This window comes from Pipistrellus kuhlii, unplaced genomic scaffold, assembly GCF_014108245.1.
Source record: "Pipistrellus kuhlii isolate mPipKuh1 unplaced genomic scaffold, mPipKuh1.p scaffold_m20_p_10, whole genome shotgun sequence".
Lineage (NCBI taxonomy): Eukaryota > Metazoa > Chordata > Mammalia > Chiroptera > Vespertilionidae > Pipistrellus > Pipistrellus kuhlii.
The window spans coordinates 57,190,976-57,212,440 of NW_023425405.1; the positions used below are offsets into that span (position 1 = coordinate 57,190,976).

At 41.2% G+C, this 21,465-nt stretch overlaps 2 protein-coding genes across 7 annotated transcripts in view; both read right to left on the minus strand.

The window, feature by feature from the left end:
* Window positions 1–21,457, minus strand: part of BBS9 (Bardet-Biedl syndrome 9) — a 287,972-nt gene extending 266,515 nt beyond the window's left edge. The window contains exons 1-5 of one of the 6 annotated variants that reach the window (XM_045578647.1): window positions 20,929–21,457; window positions 18,485–18,607; window positions 15,777–15,927; window positions 12,300–12,364; window positions 7,847–7,960 (exon numbers count right to left, since the gene is read on the minus strand). In XM_045578647.1, the coding sequence (XP_045434603.1) occupies window positions 7,847–7,960; window positions 12,300–12,364; window positions 15,777–15,927; window positions 18,485–18,596 (442 nt within the window). In that variant the 5' untranslated portion in view covers window positions 18,597–18,607; window positions 20,929–21,457. Of the gene's footprint in view, window positions 1–7,846; window positions 7,961–12,299; window positions 12,365–15,776; window positions 15,928–18,484; window positions 18,608–20,920 lie in introns of all 6 variants that reach the window. The other 5 variants (XM_045578645.1, XM_045578646.1, XM_045578649.1 and 2 more) reach the window with 5 other exon arrangements.
* LOC118714494 (ADP/ATP translocase 2-like) lies at window positions 10,848–12,065 on the minus strand. Its single transcript, XM_036429891.2, has one exon. It carries the CDS (start codon window positions 12,006–12,008, stop codon window positions 11,112–11,114), a length of 897 nt encoding a protein of 298 aa, XP_036285784.1. The 5' UTR covers window positions 12,009–12,065; the 3' UTR covers window positions 10,848–11,111.
* Window positions 21,458–21,465: the final 8 nt, after the last annotated feature.

Consider the following 21,465-nt stretch of genomic DNA (forward strand, 5'->3'; position numbering starts at 1 on the left):
TCAGGAAAAGGAACAATTTTAAGTGATCATGTAAAGAAAGAAAAAAAAAGAAAAAAAACAATGTGCAGACAACAGGAACCCTCTTTATAACCTTCCACTGGGAGCTACAGGTTCTATTCAACACACAGGAAGACGATCTCGGGAAGTAACATTGTTTTATGGGTCTTGGACCAGAGAGTTTATAAATGACTTTATCCAAGAAAAACCAGCACAGGATGAGAATCAGTCCTGTTTTCCCGTGGATCTTCCAACTTATGTCACTGTGGATCCATAAATGATCTTAAAAACATATGAGGGAAGGCTCCAATGTTATAAAACACCTACATGCTAACATTTAGGCAAGGACAGGAGCCAGCACACAGCTCTAACGTTCTTCTCTGCCATTTCAACCGCACCTATTCGGAAACAGAGCCATACGGTTCACTGGTGAGACGAGGGTTTGGAATTATCTGCTGACTCCCTAGAAGGAAAAGAGTGTCATCTCTCGTTAGCACCAGCATCCCCATCCAGAAGAGCAAGGCTGTGTCCCGGCCGCTCACTCATCCAGCTGAGCACAGGTCCCTCTGAATGGCAGGCGGCCCGGTGGCTCAGGGAAGCAGAGCCTGTCAGCAGCTTCACGTGGTCACTAATGCATCTCCTTGGCAGACAAGAAAAAGGCTTCGGCTTGATCAGTTGGAAGTTATTGGAAAGCTTAGGGAGGATATGATTATCTGGGGTTGCCTCCTCTTGAGGCAGCGGTGACTCAGTGGTTGAGTATCAACCTCAAGTGGTTGAGTATCAATGAGGTCAAAGTTCGATTCCCAGTCAGGATGCATGTCCCGGTTGTGGGCTCAATTCTCAGTGTGGGGTGTGCAAGAGGCAGCCAATCAATGATTATCTCTCATCATTGATGTTTCTCTCTCCCTCTCCTTTCTCTCTGAAATCAATAAAAATTTAACAAATAAAAAAATAAAAAGACAAGGCAAAGGCGACTCATGATTCTTTAGTTCAATATTTTCTTTGGCGGGCTTTTTATTCCAAAGAATCCATGAATTTTTATTTAGGTGACAACATAATCCCATACAAGCTTATAGAAGTCATTTTATAATTTAAAAAATATTCTACCATACTCATATATATATATTATTAAAATCTGTTCGCCTCCTTTTACTGACAATTATATTCCAAACATACTGAACCTTTTATATACAATATTTTCTTTCCGCCTCAGTCACAAACGTGGGACTACTGTGCTGTCAGACCCTTATAATCTATACCATACCCATACTATGTCTATACCCTTACATTAAATTTGCCTTGATAAAAATTCTACTTTCCTTAAGTTCCATTTGACTGGGGAAAAATCAAAATAAAATCAAAGAACTGGAAGAATTCAAGGAAAATGAGCTTTCAAAAGACACAAAGAGAAGAGCGATAAAAGATTAAAGAGAAAAATGTCTTTTATACTAAAAATTAGAGTTTAAATAATTTTTAAAACTTAAAACTCTCTAATTTGTGAGTATTACCACAAATACTAGTAATTCTGAATGTCACATTTTATCCAGAAGAAAATATTAATAACAAAAGGTTCAATAACTTGTAGAAACACACTCCAGCCAGATGAGTAAATGACGCTCTATCCACTGAGGCAAACATTAGGGAAGTAATAACCCTCTAAGACTTGAGTTGGCTATTACCAGGTAAACTCAAAATATAAATATCCTCATGCAAAACAGAGTTATCATCAAGAAAACTAATTTTAAGAATGAGAGCTACCTTTAGATAACAAGTGTGTTACATCATTCTAAAATCTGTTGTGTAGATCTCATGTTGTGTTCTTACCATAGCAACATTATAGTAGACAGATAATATATAAAAAGATAGATGGCCTGGCTGGCATAGCTCAGTGGTTTGAGTATCGACCTATGAAACCACAGGTCATGGTTCGATTCCAAGTCAGGGCATATGCCAGGGTTGTGGGCTTGATCCCCAGTGTGGGGCATGCAGGAGGCAGCCGATCAATGTTTCTTTCTCATCAATGATGTTTCTATCTATCTATCCCTCTCCCTTCCTCTCTGAAATCAATACAAATTTTTTTTTAAAAAAAATAAAGGTGTATTAAATAAAACAAACCGTAAATTAGAGCAAAGCAAAAAATGTTGGAGGCAATTAAGAATTGAAGAAAGAACCATATGATGGTAATAATCTCTAACAAAGTATTTAAAAACCTTTTCCAAAAAAAAAATAAATAAATAAAAACCTTTTCCAGCCTGGCTGGTGTGGCTCAGTGGTTGAGCATTGGCTTATGAATGAGGAGGTCATTGGTTCAATTCCAGGTCAGGGCACATGCCCAGATTGCAGGCTCAATCCCAGTTGAGGGTGTACAGAAGGCAGCCAATGAATTCTTCTCTCTCATCATTGACATTTCTATCTTTCTCCCTCTCCCTTCCTCTCTCAAATGAATAAAAATATTTTTTAAAGTGCTCCAAAGACTGAAAAATAAATTTCCTGAGAGGAAAACACTACTCCAAAAGATATGTGAATGGCTCTTCCTATGGACACTGAAAGCTTTACATTAAAGACAATAAAATTGCACATTCACAAGAAACTAAGATTAGTAACCTCCATTAAAGTGGATAAGAAATGAAAAGCTAGAATAAAAAAGATAACAGCACACTCCCCACCCTCATGTACTCCCATACACACACACACACACACACACACACACACACACACTCTCACACTCAGCCTAAGGAAACTGCTCTACCCTCAGGGCTCCAGCATAACTTTGTACTGTCCATCTCTCTATATATTATGACGTATCACCTCGATATATTATAGTTCTTCATATTTATTGCTCCCCCCCCCCCCCCGATTGTAAACTTCTGGGAACATAAAGTGTCTTATTCACCTTCTTGCTTCAAGAAATTACTACAGTGCCTGGGCACTCAGAAGACTCTCAGCAAATGTGCACTGGAGGGATGGATGGATGAATGGAAGGACAGACAGACAGACAGACAGACACGGGGGCGGGGGGGGGGGGGGGAAATGATGCAAGGGAGGACTAACACCAGACTTGCCTCAGTCCCTGAAAATCCCCATACATCTCCAACAAATCAACAATTTCACCTCAGCGGCCCTGACGCACACTTGAAAGATTCCTATACATTATCAGGTTCATCATCAACCTGTCCTAGTCCTACAGGGCAAACTCCATGTAACTGTGGATATAACTAACTACAGGGTCTCAGCATCAGATCATGAGCAAAGGGAATTCTGGCTCAGATATCTTGACGGTAGCAAGGCACATCACACAGCCTTCTTGAAGTGTCTTATTTTACCAAGCTAAGCATATAGACTTGTTGACTTCAAAGCAGTAACATTCTTTCTTCACTCCACCACTGGCTTTCTGTCAGTCAGTCTCAATATCCTCCTTTTCCAAACACTGTTTTAAAATGGCAAACTTATCTTAATAATCGTGAGGTCAAGTATCATGTCCACGGCCACTGGAAGTTGTGACACAATGAACAAAATCAAAGAAAGATCAGGCAGAAATAGCATTGGTTCCTTTTTGTGAAAACAAGTAGAGTTCAAATGGCCAAACCAAATAAATTCCATCAATTATACTAGGAAGTTTTTTAACAAATTCAAATCCACCTTTTCAAAATTGATTTAGTTTATTTCCAAACTGTAATTTGATTGTTCGTGCTTATGCCACCCATTGAATTTTACAAGCATTAATCTGTTGATAGTATAAGAAGCAAAGATAAACTAACATTTGTATTTTTTTAAAAACAGTCACATGTACCTTTTTAAAAGTAGTTTCAGTTTAAATCAAAGGAACTACATTTTTTAACTTCCTGACATCACCCTCACCCTCTCTGTAATAAAAAAATAAAATAAACACAATACAGCCATTAATATTGCACAATTCAGTTATTTCCCTCTAAAAAGTATAACACGCAAAATGTTGTAATTTACATCCTGGAGTGGTAGGCAGTAATCTGAATAATGGGAGATTTTAGGCAAATAATCTTCAACTAGTTCATAAAACTGGAATTCTTATTTATCACTTTTCTTTAATTTTTATTTACTGGCTGGTTTTAGAGAGAGAAAGGGAGAGGGAGAGGGAAAAAGAAGGGGCGGTGGTTTCACTTCTTTATGCATTCAGTGGTTAATTCTTGTATGTGCCCCGGGATCGAACCTGCAACCTTGGCATATCAGAACAATGTTCTCACCTACTGAGCTACCCGGCCAGGGCTCCTCATCAACCACTTCTTTCTCATTAGTAAACACTGCACATAGCACAGGTAAAACCAAACCTTACTGCATCAAATGGATGTACCTTTGAACTATAGCGAGTGTATAAAAGGTGCCTTCGAAAGCGAACAAAAAAAGTTTAAAACAAAAACAGCAATTACTCTTTTTGGTAATTTCAAATCCTATATTACCCTCCCACACATAACCTCTGATGGTTGGAGGGGGGGCACCTTTCCTATAAACCAAAGCACCATCCCAAAAAGTGAAAATGACACAGGAAGCATGTGACCCAGAAGCCATGCAACAGGTTTTCCATATTCTCTGAAGAAGCAGAGCTAAGCACTAACTAACTGTGGCCAAATTAATGCACCCCCTTGCTAACAGGAGAGCTTTTTTCTGAGTTAGGAAGAAGGGGGATGTATTCACAGTCCGCAGTTTAGTGTGATGAACTGCACAAGCTTCTGAGTCTGGCCTGGAATCCCTCCGCTGCCATTTACTACGGACTAGGATACCGTGGGTACATCTCTCAACCTGCAAGCCCGAGAACACAGCTGGTGCAGAATCAGTCAACACCTGGGTTGGTGCCAGGCAGCAGCAAACCTCTGCACCTCTGCAGCGTGGCCTCGCCTGGGACCCGGCTGTCAGATATCCAGCCTCAAGTGCAATTCCAGACCGAAAGAATCAGAACCTGCATTTTTATCCAGATCCCATTCCGGTTCGAATGTAAGTTAAGAGTTTGAAAAGCACAGCTAGGATGCACTCTTATGTTACTTTATCTATATTATAGTTAATTTTTTTAAAGCCACTCTGTTACTTTTTTGCAACTTGGATAGGTGAGTTCATTTTCAGGAAAAGGCAAAGTAATAGGTTGGGATCAAAATGTATTTCTTTACCCTAGTTGGCTGAAAAGCAGCAGTTACCAACTAAGGCCCAAAGTTGTAGAGGACTGCCATCTAGTGGCGATTCATTCTGCTGCACATGTAGAAAACCCCTGCCTTGTCTACAGCTCCATTTGTTTAAAATAGGGCCCGATTTTCTTTTTGCTTCATTCCTTTCTTGAGGACTACTAACATAGTGCCCACTTAGTAATAACACAAAAGGCATCATAAGTGTCAAGGAAGATAAAAGACGAGGATTTTCTTTATTTCCTTTTTTAAACTCAACTCAAGTGTAGGGAAGTTTCAAATTAAAAGATTCATCTACTCATACTTGCAAAGGTACACACTTAACAAACCATAGAAACAGGCTTAAAAAATGGGATTTCTTTTGGCATATGCATATCTTAGAGTGACTTTTATTTCCTTCTTCCTAAATTCTGTACTTGTTACCAATTATGTAGTATTTGAGGGTGGAGGAAATTTTAAATTGAGAAAATATATATATATATTTTATAACCTCTTACTCAATAATTCCACTCCTACATCCTATCCCAAGGAAATAATCGGAAATGTAGACAAAGATTATGTTCAACGTCAAAGATGTTTATTCCAGAAAACAAAATTAATCTTAATAGCTTCATAATAACCACTGAATCCATGCATCAAAACTTAGCCATGCTCCTCTATTACTCATTTTGATCACTTCTAATGTTATTTTTTTAATATATTTTATTGGTTTTTTTACAGAGAGGAAGAGAGAGGGATAGAGAGAAACATCGATGAGAGAATCATAGATCAGCTGCCTCTTGCACACCCCCTACTGGGAATGTGCCCGCAACCAAGGTACATGCCCTTGACCGGAATCGAACCCGGACCTTCCAGTCCACAGGTGACACTCTATCCACTGAGCCAAACCGGCTTTGGCAGATCACTTGTAATGTTTATGTTATAAATAAATGCACAAATGTATATACAAAAGGAAGGAAAGGAGGACAGAAGGAGAGAAGAAATAAATTAATGTATGGCAACTTAATATAACTTTTCCATATTTGGGATCATTTCCTAACATATATTTCTATAAGTCGCATTTCAGATCCAAGAACATTTTCATGGTTCTTAATAGCCAACCTGCCTTGTAAGTGTAGTATTGTTTCCCATGGCCACGATCAATGTAGGATATTGAGACTATCATCACCTTTTTCTAACATTGGGCCTTATGCTACGGCTAACTTTTAAAAGTTTTATTGAGATATAATTTATATTTATATATCCTCCTATTAAAGTATGTAACGCAATAGTTTTTAGTGTATTGACAGATTATGCAACCATATATCACCATAATAGAACTTTGGAACATTTTTATCATAAAAGAAAAACCATTAGCAGATTCTCTCCATTCCTTTCATACCATCCCCTTATGAAGAATTGTTACTAATTTACCACCCCACTATTTAGTCCTGTTTTCTTGTAGATACTGCAATAAATGTTTCAAACACATAAAATGGAAAAATTCCTTCTGCTACTCAGCTATTTCTGTTTCAAACTGAAAAGGAAAATAAAACATGCCAAAATATCCCCTTGTTTTTTCAGAAGGTACTTTTGAAATGTAAGGCATAATTTAAGAACTAAGAGATGGTATCATATAAATACAAAGTTATCTGTTCTTTTCAAAATAGTAGCAACTCTATTAAGTTGGAAGTCCATTATTAAATCCAGCAGAAATGTTATAAAAAGAAATCAAACAATTTATTTTTACTTAATTTAAAACTTCATTTTTATTAACTTGATCTGATAATAAAATTAAATAAAAGGTAACATTTAACAAAGAATTGTCTTGATGCTACCAAAAAATACACACACACACACACACACACACACACAAAAGAAAAAACCACACACACCTTACTTTCATTTACCCAAAGCACTTTTTTCTCATATCATTTTTTGGATCCAAATATATATTTAGCAATTTGCATTTTGGGGCTTTATTAGGTAAATGAAAATTGAAAATTTTAATTAAACAAGAAGACATAGATCTTCCATCATGTCAAACATTTTTTTTTTTTCAAACATTTTTTTTAAAGAACAATGAAATCAGTTCTAACAGCTGAGTCTGGAGGTGGGGGCACTTCATTGACAAAGTTAGTCTCTCATCAGATTTTAGTGTGGAACCAATGAACCAGGAGGTCACAGTGGGAACCCTGGTTGGGGCACAGGCCCGGGTTGCGGGCTCGATCCCCAGTGTCGTGCGTGCAGGAGGCAGCTGATCAATGATTCTCTCTCATCACTGATGTTTCTTTCTCTCCTCCCTTCCTTTCTGAAATCAATAAAAATACATATTTTTTTTTAAAAGAAAAAGGAAATGTCTCCGTAAACCATATAAAAGTGCTGGTTATGTGAAAATCAAACACGTTCATGTTTAAGTTTTCCTTTCTGATTCTTTTGCTTGGGTGTTTAAATAGAAAGCTTTTGGTAAAATATTTTTAACTCTCTTTGGGATTCATACCACATAATCGTCCATTTTTACCACCAAGTTTGACATCACAAATAGGTTGTTTAATTTTGAGTGACCTGATGTACAAGAGAAGCAATTTTACCAGAGGCTAACTGACATAAGCAAGGGTTATGTTTCTAGGACGTCTTATCAATGTGACAATGAAACTATAGTGCACGAAATGCTGTTATTTGAGGACCTAGGACTTACAACAACACACTAACGAAAAAATTACCTTTTACACCACCGAATGATCCATAAGTCATATTGCAGGCTGTCCTCTGAAGATTGTGTTCATACATCAGTTTGATCTGATACTGGTTCCCATGTTCCACATTACCCAGGGTTCCTAAGGAGAAAAACAAACCCTCTTATTGCCTTGTATTTTTTTTACATTAAAAAATATATATTACTGCTGAAACCGGTTTGGCTCACTGGATAGAGTGTCAGCCTGCAGACTGAAAGGTCCCAGGTTCGATTCCAGTCAAGGGCACGTTCCTTGGTTGTGGGCACATCCCCAGTAAGGGGTGTGCAGGAGGCAGCTGATTGGTGTTTCTCTCTCATCGATGTTTCTAACTCTCTATCCCTCTCTTTTCCTCTCTGGAAAAAAAAAAAATCAATAAAATATATTTTAAATATATGCATTATTACTTCGTATTTGTTTACATTAAAGAATAGTACATTAAAAAATGTCATTCTCTACACTGATTCCAAGTAATTCAATGTCAGTAAAATCTAAAGTGACAGAGCACTGAAACGCTGTGCATTGGGAACAATTAGCATGCAGATGACAGAATGGCAGCTCAGTTCTAACAGGTTAGTCTCAGCAAGATTACACCAGAGTGGCCGAAACTGGTTTGGCTCAGTGGTAGAGCAACAGCCTGTGGACTGAAAGGTCCCAGGTTCGATTCCGGTCAGGGGCATGTACGTTGGTTGCGGGTGCATCCCCAGTGGGGGGTGTGCAAGAGGCAGCTAGTTGATGTTTCTCTCTCATCGCCGTTTCTAGCTCTCTATCTCTCTCCCTTCCTCTGTAAAAAATCAATAAAATATATTTAAAAAAAAAAAAAAGACTACACCAGAGTGACATTTTATCAGCCATTTCCACAATGAGTAAAGAGTAATTATTCACATAACACAAAACCCTCCCATTCAGGTCTGAAATAAATAGGGTTCTTAACTTCCTGGTGCTTAGAAACAAGAACAAAATTCCCTACACGTTCAAGCAATTCAATTTTCTGTCCCAACTCTCAAAATAATACTCAAGCCCTAATGCATTATATTCTATCGATAATTGAATGGAGAGATCTTCTAAAGCTTCCCTCGGTAAGTAAAGAGGACATGATGTTTGATTTGAAGTCCGCCAAGAAGAATTTCCTTGAAAATAGGGAGCGCACAGAAGGCAGCCCATCACTTTTTTCTCTCACGTTAATGTTTCTCTTTCCTTCTCCCCTCCCCTCTCTCTCTAAAAATCAATTTTTTTCATCTTAAAAAAAAAATGTAGTAGTGTAACTAGAGAACCTTAGGCAATGCACCCTTAGTGACCACCTTAAAATAAAGACAGTTCCTGAAAAATCCAAAATTTCTGACCTTTTTTTTTTTTTTTTTCTAGAGAAGCATTAATGACATAAGATTAAAATCACTTACATAGGTTTTGCCCTCGGGCACACAGACTGAATGTAATAACTGTACACCTATCATTACAGTCCCCAAATAGCCAAAGTTCCTGCAAAGTTTCACCAATTAGCAAGGAAATGGTTACTAAAGCATGTGTGCTGTTGGCCTTATTTAAACAAGATCTCATTTAAACAAAAAAAACAAAAAAAAAATCTATTGAAAATCAACAGTTACCTTGACAACAATTTCTGGTGCACTTTTATATAACTGCTGAGAAATCTAATGATGTTAAATGAAATAAAAGCCTTCCCCAGTAAGTTAAAGGGTTCATTGTGTTAAATAACCAAATTAGATTACTTAAGCCTGTCAAAAGTAAAGAACCCATGTTTCGTGGCTAGCATTAAAATTCCACAAACAGGTCAAATGCTTATTAGTAAATGCTTGTTGAGAAATACACAATTTGAGGGAAAGACTAACAGAATCAGGATGGCTTCAGCTCACATGGTGTAACCACTTACTCAGAGCAATCAGAAAGGACTGGAAATGCCGCCGGCTGCTGTTCTTTCCCGAGTCTGATCAGATGGGCTAACGTAAGGGCAGCAGGAGCTGGTTCTCTATACTGAGCATGCGCCTGATGGCAAAGCACCCACCAAAAAGAAGCCAGCAGGATAGCCTCTGACCATTAAGGGGTGTTTGGTGTGTCTAGGGCAGTGGTCAACAAACTTATTAGTCCACAGAGCCAAATAGCAACAGTACAACGATTGAAATTTCTTTGGAGAGCCACGTTTTTTAAACATAAACTTCTTCTAAGGCCACTTCTTCACAATAGACTCACCCAGGCTGTGGTATTTTGTGGGAGAGCCACACCCAAGGGGCCAAAGAGCCGCATGTGGCTCTCAAGCCACAGTTTGCTGACCATTGATCTAGGGACTCTCTAGTTTGCCTCGAATCTATCTTAGCTGCATACAGCATGTAAAAGAAGACAGAATGTACTTGGGGGCTGGCGGGGGGCAGTTGGGGGTTAGGATGTCAAGTGTGTGGCAGCATTTTCGCCTGCTAATACCAGTGGTTGTACTTAAACTAGAAAGTGTTTATGCTTCCCCTGTTACAGTGAAAGCTAGGGAAAAGTTCAGACAGGAACCTCAAGAAACATTTTCAAGAGAACAAAAACATGAACTTTCCTGCCTCACAATTTCAGACAACCTGTCAGCCTGTGAATATTGTACCGGGAAGAGGCTGCAGGAATGAGAGGCCGAGAAGGGAAGTGAGGTGGGCATTAATTTTAACTGCTATTGAATATTTCTTAAAACTCAAGTGCCCTAAGTGCCCAGAATTGGCGTGCATCAGTCAGAGGCAATCCTGGACACTCTCCCTAAGCAGGAGGAGGCTGTAAGGCACCTCCGGCGGAAATGGGAGCACCCAGGGAAATAGCCCTCCTAGGAAATGTAACAGCCCAGGCACCTGGAACAAGAAAGGACTGAGGGGGCCCTAACCAGTTTGGCTCAGTGGATAGAGCCTCACTCGGCCTGCAGACTCAAGGGTCCCAGGTTCGATTCCGGTTAAGGGCATGTGCCTTGGTCGCAGGTGCATCCCCAGTGTTTCTTCTTTTTTTTTTTTTTTTTATATTTCAGATATTTTTTATTTCTTCAAATTCATTATCAGGAGTGACTGAAATAAAAAAATATAACTGAGTCCCATCATCATCATGGAAATGGCTTTTAAGAGAAAACTGGTCAGATGAATATTATTGCTTCCCATTTTCAACCAGTAAAATAGTTGCCACTGATAAACAGACAACCAAAAGTCTGTCAAGAATGCTCACGAGATGTTACATGATATAACATGCCTGTTCACGGGGTCTGGGGGAGGGAAGACTAGGAAATAATTTATGTGTACTTCTTGATTTCATCATACAAGACAAGCACAAAAGCACCACCCATGCCTCTGAGAACATTGGACCATGCGCCCTTGAAAAAAGCTTTGCCTCCTTCATCACGAGCAATCTTCCTCCTGCAGTCAAGTGTGCCTGTGTACATGATATCAGTTCCTTTGCGTCCTGATTGCATCATCATGCGGCGACGAACAGTGTCAAATGGGTAGGAAGTCAAGCCAGCCACAGCTGTGACGGACTGGGCAATCATCCAGCTGATGAAGATGTGAGTATTCTTCGGATCTGGAAGCATTCCCTTTGCAGTATCATAGACACCGAAGTAGGCAGCTCGGTAGATGATAATACCCTGTACGGACACATTAAAGCCTTGGTAGAGGCCTCTAAGCCCGTCAGATTTGTAGATCTTAACCAGGCAGTCACCGAGGCCTTTGAATTCTCTTTCAGCTCCGGCTTTGCCCACATCAGCTGCTAGACGGGTACGGGCAAAATCAAGAGGATACACAAAACACAAGGAGGTAGCCCCAGCGGCGCCACCTGATGCCAGATTCCCTGCAAAGTATCGCCAAAACTGGGTTCTCTTGTCCACACCACCCAGGAAGATTTGCTTGTATTTATCTTTGAAGGCAAAGTTGAGAGCCTGGGTGGGGAAGTATCTGATGACATTGGCCAGGTTACCGCGCCAGAAGGACAGGGCTCCTTGCTCCTTGGGGATACGGACCACACAGTCTATAATGCCCTTGTATTGCTTATCTGCAGTGATTTGCTTGCTGGCATGCTGCACCGGCAGCAGCAGCTTGACCCCCTCGATGGGTGCTATCGCGGTCTTGGAGATGGCTGCGGCCACTCCACCTGCCAGGAAGTCCTTGGCAAAGGACACGGCGGCATCTGTCATGTTGAAAAGAAGAAGCGGGCGAGTACAGGCCTGGGACTGTAACCGGCTTGAACTCCGGGGCTCTCCCCAGTGTTTCTCTCTTATCAATGTTTCTCTCTCTCCCTCTCCCTTCCTCTCTGTAAAAAATCAACAAAACATATATTTAAATAAATAATCGAGGGGAAAATGCTCATTAAGAAAAGAAAATCTCAAATCTTTTTTTTTATCATTAAAGAATATCTATTCTTTCACAGTATCAAAAAGCCCAGTTTTTAGCACAAATTCTCCATTAGAAAGAAAAACGTTTCTTACCTGAGACAGAGTAGACGCAAAGTTTTCTAGAATGCAGCACAGCCAAATGAAGCATTTCAGTGCCTCTGAAAAATGGGGGAGTTTTAAAAGTGTAAATATTAGTTTCAGATGGAACCGAAAAATGGTAGAATAATTTGTAAGAGCGATTATAACTACAGTCTACGGTGAGTAAAGGAAGCAGTCCACTAGATGACATTCTACACTGAAAAGCAAAGCTCACAGCAAGCAGCCAGCTTGGCAATCCCGGGGGCTCGGGGCTGGGCCGCCAGCAGCTGCCTCCAGCCTGAAGCCTGGGAGCCTCCGGAGAGTCCCGGGGAGGCTCCGTCTGAGCTGCCCACAGCAAGGAGCCCAGGTCAGATCCCGGCTCTCCAGCCAATAACCCTGTGACCTTGGCCACGCACTTCATCTCTCCCAGCTGTTTCCCCTCCTGGACAATAAGAGGTTTCAATTGGGTGAAATAAAATCACGTGTGAAGCACCACAGAACGCTAATAGTGACGAAGCTACAGTCATGATCTTACATGGTATTCGTCAGGTCCAGCTCTGAAACGTCATGGGAGGCCCTGGATGTGTTTCAGCTTGACCACTGTCGCCACTCACCACCCAGCCCCTGTCAAGTGGTTTCGAGAGACAAGGAAGGCAGAGTCCAGAAATCCCAAGTTCAAAGTCTTCAAGGGTCAGCCAGTGGGTGTGAATGAGGAAAAAGCAGTGACCCACTGGAGACTGGGGCCAGACTAAGGGAGGCCACTGCTGCTCAGTTCTGGGCTTGTGGCCAGATGTCCACTTCTTTTCTTTTCCCAGAAAAACCAGAAAGTAATCTCCAGCTTCATATACATATACATATAGGAGTTCATTTGAGCCAACTGACATCATATGCTGGGAAGCAAGCGCTCCTCCTGGCTCTCAGATGTCGGCAGGCCTGTTCCATCTCAGGCACATCTGCAGCAGGCCTCCAGAGTCTACAGACTGTCCTACACGGCAGGGACAATCGCTGGAATCTGAAGACTGGCGTAGAGTCTTGACTCTCACCTTGACACTTGTGTGATCATGGACTCTTTCAGAGAATTAGTCTCTCATTTAGAAAATGAGATGTCTGATAAGATTTGCAAAACATTGTTACAATGAATATATAAATACCCACCGCTTGCTCTGCTACCAGGAAATGCAAATATATACAACAACCACATAATCAATATTGCCTTCAGAGTGTCCTTTTTTTTTTTTAATATATTTCAGAGTGTCTTATATGTGCCCTGAACCCCCTCAGCCACCTCCCATCACGCACAGGAAACGATGTCATGAACAGAGAGACAGTAGATGGTGAAGTCAGACCTGGGTCTGAATCCCGGGCTCCAGCTAGTCTCCTTATCCTGAAACCACATTTTACAAACAAAGAGTAATGAGAGGACAGCAGTAGTTAATACTAGCACAGTATCCACTCATTAATGTTAGTGATCACACAGATGAGGGCCACACTGAGGACTGGACAGCATGACTGTCACAGCATTTCACTTTCTGAAAAAACAAAAGGAAAACGTGTTCTTAGCTCCTTACCCTACAAACCCATCATATATGTGCAAATGCACAATGGGCACCCAATCACCATGAGCCCGAGATGGAGTAGATAGGTACCAGCCAGGTCAGGCACATATCTCCGAAATCCACCCGTCACAGTGCACGGAGGCCCCGCACCCAGGAGGCAGCTGCCCATCAGAAGGAAGCACAGCAGGGGAGAGGGGCAACGGTGAAAAGTCGCTGGGCAGGTTTCTCCAGCAGGCCTGGGGCCCTGAGTACATGGAAGCTGGGGCCAATAAACTGTGATGAGCAGGTGGAGTGAGCCAAAATCCAGAGCTCAGGGCACTCCTGATCAAGAAGGCAAAAGCGGGGACAAAAAGAAGAGGCAGGGGAAACGAGACCACCTCTGCCTTCAGAATTCCTCAAAACGGATACTTCCATAAATGATTAAGAAGCAAGGGCTTGCCGAAACCGGTTTGGCTCAGTGGATAGAGAGTCGGCCTGCAGACTGAAAGGTCCCAGGTTTGATTCCCGTCAAGGGCATGTACCTTGGTTGCGGGCAAATCCCCAGGAGGGGTGTGCAGGAGGTGGCTGATTGATGTTTCTCTCTCATGGATGTTCCTAATTCTCTATCCCTCTCTCTTCCTCTCTGTAAAAAATCAATAATATATTTTTTTTTTAAAGGAAGCAAGGGCTTAAGGGTGAAAAACTGCTGTTTGCAACCACATGAATGGATCTTGAGAGCATCAAGCTAAACAAGATAAGTCAGATGGGAAAGGGCAAGAATTAGATGATTTCAGTCATATGTGGGATACAAAACAGAAAGCAGCAAGAGAACAAAACAAACTCATAGACACAGACAACAGAAAGAAAAAGGCGGGGTGGGGGGGAGAATGAAGAGAGAAAAGGGGGTCAAATATATGGTGACAGAGGGAGACCAGAGTTTGGCTGGTGGGCATACAATGCCGTATACAAATGATACATCATAGATCTATGCACTTGAAACCTATCATTACTAACCAATGTCACCCAATAAATTTAATTTTAAAAAAAGAAATACAGGCTTATTTTAAGGAAATTCGTGTATGACAATAAGACAAAATCTACAATATCATCAGTAAATTAAAAAAAAGCAGACATATTAAACAAAGTGCAAACTAATAAACAGTTTTCTAAAATAAATTAGGTTTAAAAGTATAAACTACTTTGAAACAAAGCTCTTTTAAGGGGAGACTTAACTTTATAGGTTGATGTGGCTTCTTTTAAGAAACTAATGACTGCCCTGGCTGGTTAGGCTCAGTGGATAGAGCATCAGCCTGTGGACTGAAGGGTACTGGGTTCAATTTCAGTCAAGGGCACATGTCCGGGTTGTGGGCTCCATCCCCAGTAGGGGGCATGCAGGAGGCAGCTGATCAATGATTCTCATCATTCATATTCCTGTTTCTCTGTCCCTCTCCCTTCCTCTCTGAAATCAATAAAAATATTTTTTAAAGAAAACACTAAGGACCAACCTCACTACCCCAAACAAGTAATTCATTTTAAAGCTTCAAAGTTATATGCCAAGTAGCATATCTGCTACTTTGTCTAATTATTTAAAGAGACATTTCTATAACCTGGACATTGAGTGTTTTAAGTAAGTGAATACTTTCTATTTCTTTATTTGGTTATTTTCAAAAGTTTATCCTTTTCCCTTAAGTTTCTGATACATCAGGCATCTTAGGTCTATTACAAAAAAAAAAAAAGTCCTAAATGATTTGATCTTAGATGTACAGGCTTCTATGTTAAAAAGCATTCAGTACAGGAAGAGCACCTAGGTGACAAAATTCAGAAAACATAGTCAATGGATATTAAAACATTTTCATGGATCGTCTTTTTTTCTTTGAAGAATTCATAAATGTGACACAGTGAGGGACTGATCCACTCCACATCAAATAAAACCCCAGAATCTGTAGGCCATACTTACGAAACAAACTGTCCTACTTCCACTTGTAGGATTGGATCTCGTAGCTGAACTTCTAGAAGCAAATCCTCAGCTTGAGCCCCATCTCCTGTTTTTACAGGATGGGGGTTAAAGATCCGTAGGTATCCCATATAACTACCCACGATTATTTTATCTGTAGAGAAATTTGGAAAAAAAAGAATTAGGAAGAAACAAACAGTGACAAAATTTGGAATTAAACTTTCTAATGGTATGACTCTTTTTTTTTCTTTTCTTTTTTAATATATTTTATTGATTTTGTACAGAGAGGAAGGGAGAGAGATAGAGAGCCAGAAACATCAATGAGAGAGAGTCATCAATCAGCTGCCTCCTGCACACCCCCCACCGGGGATATGCCCGCAACCAAGGCACATGCCCCTGACCGGAATCGAACCCGGGACCCTTCAGTCCCCAAGCCGACGCTCTCTCCATTGAGCCAAACCGGTTTCGGCATGGTATGACTCTTTTATGTTGTCAAATAATAGGGGAAACATAGCTTTAACAAAGAGCTGAGCAGGAGGCAGGATTGATCTTTTTTCTTTTTTCCTTTTTCTTTTTTTTAATTTTTTTTTCTTTTGTATTTCAAAGAGGAAGTGAGAAGGAGAAAGAGATAGAAACATCAGTGATAAGAGAAAATCATCCATCGGCTGCCTCCTGCAACCTGCACACTGGGGATCGAGCCCGCAATCCAGGCACATGCCTCAACTGGGAATCAAACCACGACCTCCTGGCTCATAGGTCGATGCTCAACCACTGAACCACACTGGCCAGGCAGGGTTGATCATCTTTGAGGAACAGGCCTTCCCATGTCCTATCACTGAGAGGGCAGGGCCCAGGTTTTCCTTAGAAACAACTTAGGAGGCACTCACTACACTTCAGTGCCTCGCACTCTTCCTAGGCAATGTAATTTTCTCCTTTCACCTCATCCCCCAGATTCTACTCTTTTCATTAAAGACAAATTTAATAAAATGGGAAAAAATGTAAGGAGACAATACTTTAGATACACCGAATAAAAGAATCATTCTTTTTAAGAGGTCAGTGACTGAGAGATTTGAAGATGGCACCATAGATAAATGCCTGTACTCGCCGCCCCCCACGACCACATCAAAATTACAACTAAAATACAGAGCAACCATCATCCAGAACCGCTGGGAAGCTGGCTGAGTGGAAGTGCTACAACTAGAGAAGTAAAGAAGAAAGCACACTGAGACTGGTAGAGGTGAAGAGGCACAAAACGGGCTGGGCTGGCACACACACACACACACAAAAAAGGCTCATGACTATGAATCATTAAAACCAAATACAAATTTTAAATAGCAATGATATAGAACTAAAATGTTTTAAAGACCATTTTTAAAATATGAAGATGCAAAGAGGCACAACTAATGTAAGAATAAAATAGAATGTTTTTCTAGGATTATGAAAATGAAGGCAATGACTTAACAATTATTTTCTACCAACACATCGAGCTTGCATAATTTCTCCATTCTTGTATGATTGGCTTTCAGATTCAATTTAAAAAGAAGGTAATTTGCTTTCCATGGCAACAGTGCTCTAGAAAACATGATAAACATTCCTTAAGCCTGCTGGACTTGCCCTTTTTTTAAGATATTTCATTGATTTTTAGAGAGAGAGTAAGGGAGAGGGCGAGAGAAAAACTTTGATCAATTGCCTACCTCCCGCACGCCCCTGACGGGGGATGGAGCCTGCAACCCGGTCATGTGCCCTGACTGCAATCAACCGGCAACCTTTCCGTTTGTTGGATGACACTGAACCAACTGAGCCACTCTGGCCAGGGCAAACACGCTGGACTTTCTATAAGAATGTGGCAAGCATCAACCCCACGAAGTAACACAGGACAAGAAGGGCAAGGATTCTCAGTACGGGCAGGGACAGTGGCATTCTGACAGGAAGCAGAGTGGTTGTAGTGGGCAGACGAGGCCAGCTTTCTGCAAAAAAGCTAAAACTACAAAGATTATGCCGAGGCTTGAATGTGCTGAGCCCAATGCAGATCAACCAATACTTGAGGATAAAAAAATAAGTAATAAAAATAACAATTTTTATTTTATTTCCTTTCAAATAATTTCTTTAAAAGGATTTCTCAAAATTCTAAGTATTTTTTTAATTCTACAACAAATGGAAGCAATTTAAATGACGTCTTAGAATATTTTTCAGAGTTCCAGCAAATAATATGACAGAATCAACATAACCAAGAAAACACAAACAACTGAACAGAAAAAAGAATTACATTTATCATCCTGCTACCTAAATATCACTAATAAGGAAAACTACCTTCAAAATTAGAGCATAATTATGACAGTTCATGGAAATCCCATTAAAGTACATATTTTAAGAGGAAGTTGCGAAAACCAGCTTGGCTCAGTGGATAGAGCGTCAGCCTGCAGACTGAAAGGTCCCAGGTTCGATTCCGGTCAAGGGCATGTACATTGGTTGCGGGCCCATCTCTGGTAGCGGGTGTACAGGAGGCAGCTGGTTGATGATTCTCTTATCGATGTTTCTAGCTCACTATCCCTCTCCCTTCCTCTCTGTAAAAAAATCAATAAAATATATTTTTTAAATAAAATTATATATATATATATATATTTTTTTTTTTTTTTTTTTTTAAGAGGAAGTTGTTTTTATTTCATCTCTGTACCGATTGGCTCCAAGATGCAGGGTCATAAGTTACTTACCTTGTCCATTTCCACTATTATCAACGTCAGCCAAACACAGACAGCCTTGATCAAATTCTTCCTTTTCTCCCAGAACAGTAGACCACCAATCTCGGGCTTTAAATAAAGACATTTTCGTTCACTCTAAAAAGAAAACATGTGTTTACAGTAAAAATCCACTTCACACCATGAATAAATAGAAGATAATCTCTATCACTGAAGCTCCAGAAATTCTCTTCCATACTTACCACTTGACACTTTTTTTGTTTTTAATACCTACTTAAATATATATCATCTCCCAAACCAAGTTTACTCAATTTGTGCAGTCCTTTAAGATATGTTTTTCACACCTCATTGGCCTAACCCTTCACTAAGGAAGGGTCGGTACAAAAATGGCTGTGGTGATGGTAACCCCAAGAATCCTATGGAAGGCACATGTGGTCAGGAAGGCAGATTCGGCAATTATGAGGCTAAGACCCTGACACTGTTGTTGTTCATATTTGAAGCCTTGCTTTCTCCAGGTCATGCTACTGCCTCCACAGATTCTGCAAAACAGGAATCAGGTCTTGCAGTCCAAAAAAGATGACTACTGCACACAGAGGTGAGGGGAAGTTTTGCTTTAGAAGATAATGTGACAAGGGCCCTTTCAATAAAACACACAAGGCAAAGAGCACAGGAGAGGGAGTCTGGGGTTCCCTCTCTGACCCCACACTCCAGCAATGTGACCTTAGACAAGTCCCTCGCCCTCCAGTCTCCCAACTGGTCTAGGGGGTGGGAGCATACAATGGCTTAACACATGAAACTGCTGAGCCCAATACTTAATCCATAGGACACACTCAATAAATGTCAGATATGTCAGTAGTTACCCAGAACAAGTAATGGTGGTGCTGGAGGTGGAGTGTCTTCTGAGCAAGACAAAATTACAAACGCCGATCTGACCCTCTGGACTGAAGTACAAATGGCACATTCAAAAGACCAATAGTAGTCGTTTATAGAAATGTTGTTAATCTGCAGGGGTGTCTTATAACTTCTATGTTTCAATTCTTTTTGAGAAATACTTGAAAGTCTGAATTCTATGGGATAAGGCTTGCTTACACACATCGAAAGGTATAAAAATTTTGCCGAAGCCGGTTTGGCTCAGTGGTAGAGCGTCGGTCTGCGAAATGAAAGGTCCCAGGTTTGATTCCAGTCAAGGGCGTGTACATTAGTTGCGGGCACATCCCCGGTAGGGGGTGTGCAAGAGCCAGCTGGTCAATGCTTCTCTCCCATCGATGTTTCTAACTCTCTATCCCTCTCTCTTCCTCTTTGTGAAAAATTAATAAAATATACATTTTTTTTAAAAAAAAAGGTATAAAAATTTTCAAATTACTATATACTATTGATATTGGCTTTTTTTTCCTTCTATCAATAATTTGTACCATCAACATAAGTGTAGTAATTTAAGGACAACAATTACAGGAAATGAAAAATCCCTTAAACTCTCATAAATAGCTTATAAATTATTTGCAAATTTTTAAAAGTTAAATTCCCTAAATGATTATTTAGTGTATACACACACACACACACACACACACACACTATATATATATATATATATATATATATATATATATATATAAATCACCAATTATTCTTTACATTATCTATAGTAACAATAATTAGACCAGACGACCTTCCAGGCCACTGTCAGGGCTGTGAGGGAAGCCTGGGTTCTGGGGCCCGCTGGGCTGCCAGAAGGAAGCCTGGGTCCCAGGTGATGGAGGAAAGCAGGTGCTGGAAGCTGGGGGAAGGAAGGCCTACTCTTGCATGAATTCCATGCATCGGGCCTCTAGTTTCTAATAAGTTAGAAAATCTCTCCCTCTCTGACAGGTTTTAGTTAAGACCAGTTTTACTTTGTGCATATGTGTGATATGGTTTCATTTTTTTAAGGGAAATTGAGCTAGGGAAAAAAAGAAGAAAAAAAAACACTTCATTTTCCAGGAAATCTGAGTCAACCCCAGGACATGGTTGGGGACAGGAGATGCCAATAAAATCAGCTCATTTCATCGAAACTGCTGCGGTTTGCAATGCAGGGAGAAGGCTAAGCAATAATCCTATTGCAAGAAGGAATTAGGGGGTATTAGTGTATGCATCCCACTTCATCATAAGCTGAGAACTGCACTGACCATTTGCTCACAGGACCTGTTGACGTGCCACAGGAGGAGGATGTTCCTGCACCACCTAACATTCCTGCATGGAATCTTCACAAATTCTTAACACCCTCTCTGAAAAGTGTCCACAGGATCTCACTCACATGGTGCGCCTAGTTGTGTTTTGTTATTTTCAACACACACACACACATCCTTCCTAAGAAACCTATTACCCCCAAAAAAACTAATACATGGCATCAGAGGATCAATCCTGCCCGCCGAGTAAAACTCAGAACGGGAATCCACGCGCGCGATGTACCAGACACACCTGCTTACCCGGTGCCGGATCCGGTGGGTCCTGCCCACCTGGCGTGGAACTCTCTCCGCAGCTTTTCCTTTCGGAACGCCTGCCTGCCGGGGTCCCGGGGCTGGAGCGAGAGCAGGAGCGAGGGGTGCAGAGAGAGCAGCCCTCCCTTCACCGCTCCCTCTCCTTCTCCTGCTCCGACGCGCCCCACGTCCCGGGGACAAGGGGGCAGCCTGGCCAGGCGGCACCGCCCGTCCCACCGAGCTGGGAGTCACCCCAGGGAGCCCCTCCGCATCCCTCCTCCGTCACCCCCAGACAGGAGCAGGGGAAGCCGCATCAGTCCCTGGGAAGACACCGGGCAGGCAAGGACAACGGCCGGCGGACCGCAGAGAGGAGGGGATGATGGAGAAGGCGGCGAGCGGTGAGCGGAGAACGGTGAGCGAGATGGAGCGGAGAGCGGACCGCGGTGGCGACGGAAGGGACGCCTCCCCACCCGCGCCTAACTCCAAGCCATCTTCGCCCAGTTGTCATAGCGCTTTACAACGAACGCTACTGCGCAGGTCCGAGGG

Excerpts from the sequence above, each read along its gene's own strand:
- LOC118714494 (XM_036429891.2), bottom strand. The coding sequence starts at position 12,008 with ATGACAGATGCCGCCGTGTCCTTTGCCAAGGACTTCCTGGCAGGTGGA.